General features: G+C 39.8%; 1 protein-coding gene across 2 annotated transcripts in view; it reads left to right on the top strand.

The window, feature by feature from the left end:
• ARNT2 (aryl hydrocarbon receptor nuclear translocator 2) overlaps window positions 1-13,209 on the top strand; it is a 199,910-nt gene that overhangs the window by 137,604 nt on the left and 49,097 nt on the right. For both annotated transcript variants that reach the window (XM_064267202.1, XM_064267201.1), the window contains exon 9: window positions 11,819-11,895. In XM_064267202.1, coding sequence (XP_064123272.1) covers window positions 11,819-11,895 — 77 coding nt within the window. The remainder of the gene's footprint in view (window positions 1-11,818; window positions 11,896-13,209) is intronic.

The raw sequence follows: 13,209 nt of genomic DNA, 5'->3' as shown, positions 1-13,209 counted from the left end.
AAAAAATCTTTGTAAAGTAGGAGTAGAAACACACTTTCTTAACAGAGGCAAAACAAATACCTGAAGCCAAGAATCAATATCTTACAGAATGATGAAATACTACAAGGATTTTCATTAAATGAGGAATATACCCAGAATGCTCACTCTTACCACTATTATTCAATATTGTTTTGGAATATCTAGCCAACACAATAAATTAAAAAAAAATAGAAGTACTTGAAGAAAAGAAACATGGAATTAATATAATTTGCAGGTGAGGTGATTATCTACTTAGAAAGAAAAATCTAATCAAAGTGTGAGTATGAAGGAACTTAGAAAATACTAAAAAAAATTAGTAACCAGTTAGAAAATATAATTAATATCCATTTATACAAATAACAACGATATAAAATACATGTTGATAAAATTAACATGAAATATATAAGATTCCTTTACCTAAAACTAGGAAAATGATGCTCAGGGAGATGAACGATTGCCTGGGTGAAGTGTCATGCGTATCCTTTGAGATGAAGGTTTATCGTATAAACAGTTTCATTCCTTCCAAAGTAATCTATCCCGTTGGGACTTAATACAATTCCAATAATTGTTTCAATGGGATTTCCTTTTAAAATGCCAAATCTGAAATTCATATGGAAAAAAATATATAAGAATAGCTAATAAAATTTTGATGAACAGAGTAGTGGGGAATAAGTGACTTGATATGATGATATGTTTTAAAGCCTAAATAGTTAAAATGTAATAAAGGAATCTACAAATGAAATTATTGAACAAATTTAAAAGACCTAAAACTATTCAGATTCTTTGCCCATTTTTTTAATTGGGTTATGCATTTTTTTATTGTTGCCTTGTAAGAGTCAAATTCATTTTGAAAGAGTGTGTATCACTGTATTTTTACGCAAATAACACAGGCCTTTCACAATGGTTTGCCAACTGTGCCCTGCCCCAGGCAAGGTATTTTTATAAGCACTCTATGCTATTTTTTTTACAGCAACATGTGAAAAAAAAAATTGGTACAGAAGTGCTTACGGAAATACCTCATGGAGGGGAGGGCATGGTTGGCAAACAACTGTGGAAGGCCCCGTTATTTGTGTAAAAGTGCAGTATTTGAAAATGTTGCATAAGCAATGCTTAGAAAATAGAGAAAAATCCAAGTGTATGGATGACCATAGAAATTGCAAAGTATGCCCTGTCCCAGAAGTGTTTTGTCACAAATACCATATGAGAGCTTGATCCTAAATCCTTTCCACCTGCTAATGCCAGAGCCATGCCCCTGCCTTCCCTGCAGTCGGTCATCCACAAACTCCTCAAGACCATGGTAATCTGAGTGACAATGGTGACAGGTTCACTGGTGGTTTGATCTCAGCAGCTGCTCATGGGGGTTGGTGGCAAGGCCACCTTTACACATGTTTGACCCTGCTAACTTGGATGCCATCCCTCTCATGGAGAAGCTGAGCCCGGGATCCTGAGGAGAATCTTCAGACTAGACAAAAAGAACTTATTCATTTAAGGAAGTTTGGGTTTCCTGAAAATTTTCTGGAATTTTGCAAACAGATGATTGAATCTCATTCACAACTAAAGATTACTTGTCCATGTTAAGGCCAAATCTAGTAGTTTAATAAATTACAACTTTACCCTTCATTTCTGAAAAGACAAGTAACTGTATTAACATTATTTTACTTGCTGGATTAAAATACTCTCATATATATGAGCCTGTTTATATGTTTAAAGGACTGGTATCTTAGGGCCCCCGTCAAGTCTCTTCTATATTTCTAAGCTGGTATGTCTTTCGTCTGGGATGGACTTTATTCATTCATTGGCCTTAAACAACCACCAGTTTATTCTGTCTGCAGATTCTGTGGATTAGGAATTTGGCCAGGACACAGTGAGGATGGCTTGTCTCTGCTCCATAATGCCTGAGGCTGCTTGTCTAGAAGTCACACCGTGTTATTTCCACTGTACTTCCTTGGTCAGAGTAGTCACAAGGAAATCTAACTTCAACTCTTGAACGAAGGAGTATAAAAAGAATGTGTGACTACTGTTAAAAATCTGCAACGATCTCCAAATACTTGTTGAATGAAGAGTGAATTAATCAACTGGATTGTGATAGCCTTAGATAATTGGTCACAAGTATTAGCAAGCGAGAGTCTAAAACCTACAGGTCCCTCCAAAGGATAGTACTGAGAAAAATTTTCTTCATTCCAACTAGATTATAGGATTCTCCATGCTATCCCCGCTGCCTCCAATTCTGGCATTGCATCCTGATTCATAAATATGGCAAAAGTACATTTGTGCTCACTGCCTTCTTTGTCCAGAAATACACGTCTTTACCAGCACTTGGGGAATGAGGCTGGGGAAGTGAGAAGGAAGCTAACATTCTGGGCTTGGGCTGAATGCTTCACATGCATCACCTCGTTCAATCCTAACAACACACCCATGAGATGGGCATTCTCATACCCATGTTATAGATAAGGAAACAAAGGGTCAGAGTGGTTCAGTCACTGTAACAGATACCCCTGGTGCCCTCATCACATCCTACTGGCCCAGCTCGGATTTCAGTCACAGCTGCAAGCTCAAGTTCACCTCAAGCTGATAGCATCCACATCACACTGGCATCTTTCTACTTTCTACACCAGGAAATCCAGAGATAGGCAGTCCAGAGTTCGTGCAGGGGCTTTATGATGAAATTAGGGACATATTCTCCTAGCTTTTTTATTCCACGATCCTTGTTGTGTGCTTCTGGCTTTCCTGTGTTCAAGATGGCTACTAGAGTCCCTCTGTTGTGTTTGTGTTTCACACAGAGAAAGGCACTTTCCTGAAAGCCCCATTCAGGGACTTTCACTTCATCTCATAGACCAGATCTGTGTTACCTAACCACCTCTAATGGAAAAGCAAAAAAAAAAAAAAATTATTTTTTAATAATGAACATGAAATAGTGTTCAGACTCATTCAGACAGCACTGATAAGCTGAACACATTGTCACTTGTAATAAACCAGCATGGAAGAAGGAAAAAAATGTTTATGGGTTGATCACTGACAGTCTTTGCACAGGAGAATAGAAAGAGGAAGGGGTTTGGAGGAAAGATTTGGATAATATTGAGATTGGAGGGGCTTTGAGGCTGAGGTAGATATTTTTAGTAGGCGAATGGAGTCAGGATCTGGAACTCCAGAAGAAAATCTAGACGGAAGACATAGTTTTGGGTCTCATTAATGTATAGTTAGAAGTGGAGGCAGTGGGGAAAGAATCAGAAGAGAGGCAAGGGTGAAACTCTAAGGAACAGCAACACTGAAAGCCACAGTTCTCAAAGTGTGGCCCCTGGACCTTGGGTCCCTGAAACAGCTTCCAGGGCTCACAAAGTCAAAATTGTTTTTGTAATAACACTAAGAAGTCATTTGCCCTTTTCACCATGGTGACATCTGCACTGGTGGTGCAGAATTATTGGTGAATAAGAACAGCTGGCACCTTCACACAATGTAAGGCAGTGGCACCAAACTACTAGAAGTCATTGTATTTTTCATCACCACATCCTTGCAGTAGACAAAAATAGAAATTCCAAGTTTTAAAGGCTGGTTTCACTTAAGAATGTCTTTTGATGAATCAATATAGTATTTGTTTTTATTAAACTCTGAACTGGTAGGTATCCATAGAGCACTTCACACACCGAAGCAGCATGGTCATCGGGAGGAGAAGCCCTTGTGTGGCAGAGTTGTGAGCTCCACTAGCCACTTGTTTCATGAACTACCATTTTTACTTGAAAGGATGATTAACAGACAAACTATGGTCATTAAAACTTGTGTATTTGGGAGAATTTTCACAAAAATGAATAAAGCGAGCGTATCATTTCAAGGAAAACAGTTGACAGTCTTTATTGCCAGTGATGAAGTCCAAGCTTTCCAGTGAAAATTAGAATTTTGTATCCACTACCGTGAGCTTGACCAATACCTAGAGACATTTCTAATGGGATTCAGGGTGATATTAACAAGTGTGATTTTTGTTATTGTATAATGTAATATGCCAACATTTAGAAGATCTGCATAATTTGGTGAACCAGTATTTTCCAAATGACCAATATATGATGCTTCAAAAGCACTCATGGGTAAGAGATCCATTCAAAGTATTAGATAGACCAGTCTTTTTAATATAACAGTATAAAATTTGTTGAAATGAGTAGTTTTCCTAGGGCTGCCATTACAAAATACCACAAAGTAGGTGGCTTAAAACAGTGGAAATTTATTGCTTCTCAGTTCTAGAGACTAGCAGTCTGAAATCAGGATGTCTGCTTTGTTGGTTTCTTCTGAGGGTTCTGAGCGGGGAGAATCTGTTCTATGCCTCTCTGCTAGCTTCTGGTGACAGCCCACAGCCCTTGGTGTTCCTTAGCTTGTGGCAGCACAACTCCAATCTCTGCTTCCATCTTCACACAGCCATCTTTCTTCTGTGTCCCTCTATGTTTCTTCTCTTCTTTTTCTAAGGACACCAGTCATATTGGATTAGGGCCCACCCTACTCCAGTTTTATCCCATGTTAATTAATTATATCTACAAGGGCTCTATTTCCAAATAAGGTCACATTCACAGGTGCTACAGGTTAAGGCTTAAATGTATCTTTTGGGGGGACACAAATCAACCCACAACATGTAGTTTCAGATTTCACATTGCAATTACTCTTTAAGAGACTACCACTTGTCAAGTTTTGGAGTAATACCAAAAAAGAATATCTACAACCATCTAAAAAAGCTTCTCCCTTTTCCAGCTACGTATCTATGTGAGGCCAGATTTTGATTGCATGCAAAAGGAGATATCAGAATCCAGATATCTATTAATAAGCAAGATATAAAAGAGATTTGCAAAAATGTTAAACAAAAACCCTTAGGTTAGTAGTTGAGTACAAACCGGTTATGCCATCCAGGGACTCTAGTCCAAAAGATGGTATCTTATTCACTGGAGAAGCTTTATGGCATTTTCATTAAGATCAGGAGCGATGGGAGGTTGCCCACTATCTTTGTTATTATTCAGCATTGTAGTAGAAATATTAGCTAATCCAATTAAACAAGAGAAATCAGTTAGAGGCACATAAAACTATGTGTAAAGAAGTAGGAAGACTATCTCTATTTTCATATGATATGATACCAAAAAAACAAACCCGTTGCCATCGAGTCAATTCTGACTCATAGCAACCCTAGAGGACACAGAGGAACTGCCACATAGGGTTTCCAAGAAGTGTCTAGTGGATTCAGACTGCTAACCTTTGGTTAGCAGCTGAACTCTTAACCACTATGCCACCAGGGTTTCCATGATATGATAGTATACCTGGAAAACCCCAGAGAATTAATGATAAAACTAACTCAAACAACAAAAGAACTCAGTGAAGTAGCATAGTACAGCATAAATGTATAGAAATCAATAGCCTTTATCTACATAAACAATAAACAGAGAACGTAATGGAGGAGAAACCCCACTTTGCAATAGCAACAAAGAAGACTAAACCCTTAGGAATAATTTTAACAAGTGTACAAAACCTATACACAGAAATTTTAAACATACTTCTAAAAGATGTAAAAGCTGACTTGAACAAATAGGATAACTTAACATTATAAACATGTCTGTTCTTCTGAAGTTATAAATTCAATGCAATCCCCAAAAAAATACCAACAAGGTGTTTTATGGATTCGTTTTACAATAAAGTTTGTATGGAAAAGCAAATATGCAAGAATAGCTAAGAAAAAACTACAAGGAGAGAATAACCCTGTCATACACTAAAATGTGCAAAAAGGCCTTTGTAATTAAAACATGGTAAAACATGGTACTTGTGCTTAAATAGACAAATAGGCCAGTGGAATTGAAGAGAAAGTCCAAGATTAGACTCAAATACGTATGGAAATTTCATACGTGATAAAGGTGTCATCTTAAATCACTGCAGTAAATATGGACTTCTTAATAAATGTTGATGGTGCAACTTTTAACCCCCCCAGTGGATAAAATTAGATCCGTATCTCACACCCTACACAAGAATAACTACAAATGAATTAAATGTAAAAAATGAAACTGTGAAAGTACTAGAGGAAATTATGATGATACTCTTTTAATATTGCCAGAGGATAAGGCTGCATAAAAATTTTAAATTTTGCATGACAAAAAAACAATAAAATAAGCAAAGTCAAGAGACTGCCAACCAACTGAAAAGACATATTTACAACATAGGCCACAGAGGCCTAATATCTCTAATATATAAAGAACCCTTAAAAATTGAGGCACGATGGACCAAAAACCCAGTAGAGAAGTGGGGAAAAGATAAGTATGAGCAATTCCATTAAAAAAAAAAATTTTTTTTTAATGGCCCTCAAACATTTGAAATAATATTCCGACTCTCTCATCATTAAACAAATGCAAATTAAGACAACACTGAGATGTCATTTCTCACCTGTCCAACTGGCAATTACTAAAAAAAAACGACAGCTCATTCTGTTGGTGAGGGGGTAGGGAACAGGGCCTCTCCCGGCTGGCAGCTGGGAATGCAGATTGGTGCGACCCTTCTGGGGGGACATTGGGACCAGCTAACAAAACTACATATGCGCTGACTTTGAACCCAGCAATCCCAATTCTAGGGGTCTACCCTGAAGATATGCCTCCCACCATATGAAAAATGCATGGCCACAATGTGATTCATTGCCGCATTGTTTGTAATTGCAAACTATTGGGAACATTTAAATGCTCATACACGGGAGAGTGGTTGAATAAGCCGTGGTACCGCCACACAATGCAATACTCTGCAGTTCTAAAAAAGAATGAGGAAGATCTCCATGAATGGATTAGGAGTGATTTCCAGGACATGCTGTTAAGTGAAATATGTGAAATCCAAGAGTAACGACCATTTGCCTCCCTTCGTGTAGGAAAGAATGGGATATAAGAAAATACACATGCATCCGCTCCTATGTGTAAAGGATCAGCTGGAAACTAGAGATTGGTTACCTACAGTAGGCCGATGGGAAAAGGATGGCAAGAAGAGGGGAATGCAAAGGGATACCCAGGGTGAGGAGGGAGTGACATTTCACTGACTCTTAGAACCATAGTCGTGTTTTACATGCCCTTCAGGGTCTGTGTAAGGAGTCCCGGTGGCACAGCAGTTAAAGCATTTGGCTGCTAAGAAAAAGGTAGGCAGTTCGAATCTACCAGATGATCCGTGGCAGAAAGGTGTGGTGGTCTCCTTCCATAAGATTACAGCCTTGGAAACCCCATGGGGCAGTTCTACTCTGTCCTATAGGTCACTGTGAGTCAGAATCGACTCAATGGCAGTGAGTTCAGGGTTTACAGTGATGAGTTCTCATGAGCTTGTGTGACTGTGTCACTGTGGACCTTTGGTCTGGCCCAGTGTGGAAATATTTATGTTTAAAGCATTATGCAGCATAAAAGGGAAATTTTCTTCTTAACAGCCGCACTTGCCTAGGAGGTAACAAAATGAACGCTTGTTTCACCAGAGCGTCTCTAACCAGCTACAGCTGCTCGAGAACCATGTACCGTGAGAGACCTCAGATACAGACCCTTACTGAGCCTAACTGCAGGCTCTTTCTGACCAGTGAACAAGAATTGTTTTAATCAATTTCTTCCTATCCGGAGCATTAGTTTTCAGGTCTTAATTAGCATAACCATCACCAATTGCTCCTTTCTAGCCATTTAAAAAAACCCTAAATCCCACCCCCCAAGGGGATGTATTGGTTTTGTTCCCTCAACTGACAACAGCTTCAGCTTTGGTGGTTTTTTTTTAATTTGTTTTTTATTTTGACAACGTATACTGGAAATCTTCTGTTCAGTTCTTTTACTTCAATTCTTCCTTTTGCTTTAGCTGCTCGATGTTCGAGAGCAAGTTTCAGAGTCTCCTCTGACATCCATCTTGGTCTTTTCTTTCTTTCCTGGCTTTTCAGTGACCTCTTGCTTCCTTCATGTATGATGTCCTTGATGTCATTCCACAACTCGTCTGGTCTTCAGTCACTAGTGTTCAATGTGTCAAATCTATTCTTTGGATGGTCTCTAAATTCAGATGGGATGTACTCAAGGTCATATTTTGGCTCTTGTGGACTTGCTCTGATTGTCTTCGGTTTCAGCTTGAACTTGCATATGAGCAATTGATGGTCTGTTCCACAGTCAGCCCCTGGCCTTATTCTAACTGATGATATTGAGCTTTTCCATTATCTCTTTCCATAGTTGTAGTCAGTTTGATTTCTGTGTGTTCCATTTGGCGAGGTCCATGCATATAGTCGCTGTTTATGTTGGTGAAATAAGGCATTTGCAATGAAGAAGCCCTTGGTCTTGCAAAATTCTATCATTCGATCTCTGGCATTGTTTCTATCACCAAGGCCATATTTTCCAACTACTGATTCTTCTTCGTTTCCAGCTTTCACATTCCAATTGCCAGTAATTATCAATGCATCCTGATTACATGTTCAGTCAATTTCAGACTGCAGCAGCTGATAAAAATCTTCTATTTCTTCATCTTTGGCCCTAGTGGTTGGTGCATAATTTTGAATAATAGTCGTATTAACTGGTCTTCCTTGTAGGCGTATGGATATTATCCTATCACTGACAGCGTTGTAATTCAGGATAGATCTTGAAACGTTCTTTTTGACGATGAATGTAACACCATTCCTCTTCAAGTTGTCATTCCCAGCATAGTAGACTATTTGATTGTCCGATTCAAAATGGCCAATACCAGTCCATTTCAGCTCACTGATGCCTAGAATATCAATGTTTATGCATTCCATTTCATTTTTGACGATTTCCAATTTTCCTAGATTCATACTTCGTACCTTCCAGGTTCCAATTATTAATGGATGTTTGCAGCTGTTTCTTCTCATTTTGAGTCGCACCATATCAGCAAATGAAGGTCCCGAAAGCTTTACTCCATCTACATCATTTAGGTCAACTCTACTTTGAGGAGGCAGCTCCTCCCCAGTCATCTTTCGAGTGCCTTCCAGCCTTGGGGGCTCATCTTCCAGCACTATATCAGACAGTGTTCCGCTGCTATTCATAAGGTTTTCACTGGCTAATGCTTTTCAGAAGTAGACTGCCAGGTCCTTCTTTCTAGTCTGTCTGAGTCTGGAAGCTCAGCTGAAACCTGTCCTCCATGGGTGACCCTACCGGTATCTGAATACCGGTGTCATCCCTTCCAGCATCACAGCAACACGCAATCCCCCACAGTATGACAGACAAGTGGGAGGAGACTCTGAAACTTGCAGCTAAAGCCAAAGGAAGAATTGATGAAATAAAAGAAGTGAACAGAAGATTTCAAAGGGTGTCTCGAGAAGACAAAGTATTATAATGCATGTACAAAGAGATGGAAAACCAAAAGGGAAGAACACTCTCAGCATTTCTCAAGCTGAAAGAACTGAGGAAAAAATTCAAGCCTCAAGTTGCAATAGGATTCTATGGGGAAAATATTAAACGACGCAGGAAACGTCAAAAGAAGATGGAAGGAATACACCAAGTCATTATACCAAAAAGAATTAGTCGATGTTCAACCATTTCAAGAGGTGGCATATGATCAGGAACAGGTGGTACTGAAGGAAGAAGTCCAAGCTGCCCTGAAGGCACTAGCGAAAAACAAGGCTCCAGGAATTGATGAAATATCAATTGAGATGTCTATGCCAAGAAATATGGAAGACAGCTTCCTGACCAACTGACTGGAAGAGATCCGTATTTATGTCTATTCCCAAGAAAGGTGATCCAACCGAATGTGGAAATTATAGAACAATATCATTAATATCACACACAAGCAAAATTTTGCTGAGATCATTCAAAAACGGCTGCAGCAGTATATCGACAGGGAACTGCCAGAAATTCAGGCTGGTTTCAAAAGAAGATGTGGAACCAGGGATATCATTGCTGGTGTCAGATGGATCCCGACTGAAAGCAGAGAATACCAGAAGGATGTTTACCTGTGTTTTATTGACTATGCAGAGGCATTTGACTGTGTGGATCATAACGAATTATGGATAACATTGCAAAGAATGGGAATTCCAGAACACTTAATCGTGCTCATGAGGAACCATTATATAGATCAAGAGGCAGTTGTTCCTACAGAACAAGGGGATACTGATTGGCTTAAAGTCAGGAAAGGTGTGCATCAGGGTTGTATTCTTTCACCGTACCTATTCAGTCTGTATGCTGAGCAAATATAATCTGAGAAGCTGGACTATAAGAAGAAGAACGGGGCATCAGGATTGGAGGAAGACTCGTTAACAACCTGCGTTATGCAGATGACACAACCTTGCTTGCTGAAAGTGGAAAGGACTTGGAGCACTTATTAATGAAGATCAAAGACCACAGCCTTCAGTATGGATTGCACCTCAATATAAAGAAAACAAAAATCCTTACAACTGGACCAATGAGCAAGATCATGATAAATGGAAAAAAGACTGAACTTGTCAAGGATTTCATTTTACTTGGATCCACAACCAACAGCCATGGAAACAGCAGTCAAGAAATCCAAAGACGCATTGCATTGGGTAAATCTGCTGCAAAGGACCTCTTTAAGGTGTTGAAAAGCAAAGATGTCACCTTGAAGACTAAGGTGCACCTGACCCAAGCCATGGTATTTTCCAGTCACATCATATGCATGTGAAAGGTGGACAGTGAATAAGGAAGACCGAAGAAGAATTGATACCTCTGAATTGTGGTGTTGGTGAAGAATATTGAATATACCATGGACTGCCAAAAGAACCAACAAATTTGTCTTAGAAGAAATACAGCCAGAATGCTCCTTAGAGGCGAGGAGGGAGAGACTGCGTCTTACATACTTCGGACATGTTGTCAGGAGGGATCAGTCCCTGGAGAAGGACATCATGCTTCACAGAGTACAGGGTCAGGGTCAGCGGAAAAGAGGAAGACCCTCAACAAGGTGGATTGATACAGTGGCTGCAACAGTGAGCGCAAGCATAATAACAATTGTAAGGTTGGCTCAGGACCAGGCAGTGTTTCGTACTGTGGTGTATAGGGTGGCTATGAGTAGGAACCGACTCAGCGGCACCTAACAACAACAACAACATACTTGAAATGTTTCGTTGTCATTGTTAGGTGCCGTTGAGTCATCTCCGACTCATAGCAACCCTTTGTACAGCAGAATGAAACACTGCCCGATCTTGCACCATCCTCATAATCATTGCAGTGTTTAACCCTATGGTTACAGCCACTGTATCAGTCCATCTCGTTGAGGGCCTTCTGCTTTTTCACTGGCCATCTACCTTACCAAGCATGATGTCCTTCTCCAGGGACTGGTCCCTCCTGATAACATGTCCAGAGTCTCACCATCCTCGCTTCTAAGGAGCATTCTGGCCATACTTCTTCCAAGACAGATTTATTCGTTCTTCCGGCATTCCGTGGTATATTCAGCATTCTTTACCAACACCATAATTCAAAGACATCAGTTCTTCTTTTGGTCTTCCTTATTCATTGTCCAGCTTTTGCATACATATGAAGTAATTGAAAATATATAACCTTAAATGTCCAGTATGGGTGCTTTACTGAAATTTTCTTCATAACTAAATGATTGAGCCATATTGTGTAAATGTAAAAATGAGTGATTTGGTTTTCATTTTCCTTAATTTCCTCTTCATTTTCCATTGATGCAGATGATAATGTACCGTGAAATTATCAAATAAGTACATGCAGAAGAGGAGCAGGAAGTGAGGGCGGGGCAGTTAATTCATTGACTGCCTTTCCAACCCTGAGTAGTCAGTAGTGGATCTGTATTTTCAATTGCATAAAAAATTCACACGCACTTTTGGCCCCTTTTCCGCTCATGTTAGTGATGACAGTGGTGTTCCTCATTTCAGGAATGACTATACCTGAAGAAGATGCTGAAGTGGGACAAGGCAGTAAATATTGCCTTGTGGCAATTGGAAGACTCCAGGTAAGACCAAACTCATAGACTTTTTAATGTCAAAAGAGGGCTTATGATTATAAAGGGCAAGAGACTGTAGGTTTGAATCCCTGTTCTAATCTCTATATACTCAGAATTTGCTGGGCTTCATTTCTTATGCAGTGGGACAAGGATGAGGCTGAATGTGGGAGAAGAGAACCATGAGTTGTAAACAGCAGGGTTCTTGCTGCATTGAGGGGTTGTATCCGTCCAACCTCCATGCTTGTGCCAATTATTGCAAAGTTGAGTACTGTTTTCACCATGCCCCTGTTTAAGTACCTTGAACATCTCCCCATTGTCTACAGGATAAAGTCCAAACTCATCATGAGGTCATCCAGCCTCATCTCCTTCCTTTCTCCCTCTCTCTCCACACCCTATTCCCAAATCGCACCATTCCCTTTTCCATAAACCCACCATGTACTTCCCCACCTCTGTGGGTGTCCACAGGTTGTTTCTTCTGCCTGCCATTTCCTTTTTCCTCTTCTCCTTTTAGCATTCTTTCTTCTCGTTTTCCTATCTACTCATTCTTCAAGACCCAGCTAAAATGACTCCCCTATTCCCTTAGTCAAAATTAATCATTCTCTTGTACCTGGACTTAAACCATTGAGTTTACATGTCAGTTACCATTCTTTCACTGTCTGTCGTAGTGTGGTTAGTTGAGTGCATGCCTAGTCCACCATTAAACTGCAAGCTCCTTAAGAGCAGGGAATATGTCTTATTTATCTTGTTAAAACTGACTATGTTGTAGAGAGATAATGTAAATTAAGCCCCTGGCACAGTGAATGGCACACACAGTAGCTACTCAATCAACTGGGCTGTTCATTCTCCTTGTGGCGTTGAGAGTTGTCCCCATACTGATGAGTGGGAATATGATAGACATAATTCTGAGGACACTAGTCTTCATGTGCCTGGTTTCCTGGGTCTTGCCATTTTCAGGCAGGTGAATAAGCAGTTCCATTCGTGCTTACCAAACTTTGGGTATTCCTTTCTGAGAGGTACTTGAATAAATTCATTCCACCGATGTATACTTTCCACATATTTTGAACAGTTCCTTAGACTCATTTGCTATTGTTAATAAAGGGAAGGTGAGAGAAGTGAAGGGTATTAATATTTATTGAGCATTGGCTATATGCCAGACATTGTGCCTGAGTTTAACATGCAGTATCTCTTTTGAACTTCACAACCACCCTAAGAGATTACATGTTCGTTTTTCCCACTGACTCATGAGGAAGCTGAGGCTCGAACTGTAAGGGAAGAGGCACACTGTTACACAGTCAGAGGTATGACCGGAGCTATTCGAACCCT

This window comes from Loxodonta africana, chromosome 13 (genome assembly GCF_030014295.1).
Source record: "Loxodonta africana isolate mLoxAfr1 chromosome 13, mLoxAfr1.hap2, whole genome shotgun sequence".
In the NCBI taxonomy this organism is placed as follows: Eukaryota; Metazoa; Chordata; class Mammalia; order Proboscidea; family Elephantidae; genus Loxodonta; species Loxodonta africana.
Note: the sequence above shows the minus strand (reverse complement) of the source record. Positions and strands in the feature narration are given on the sequence as shown.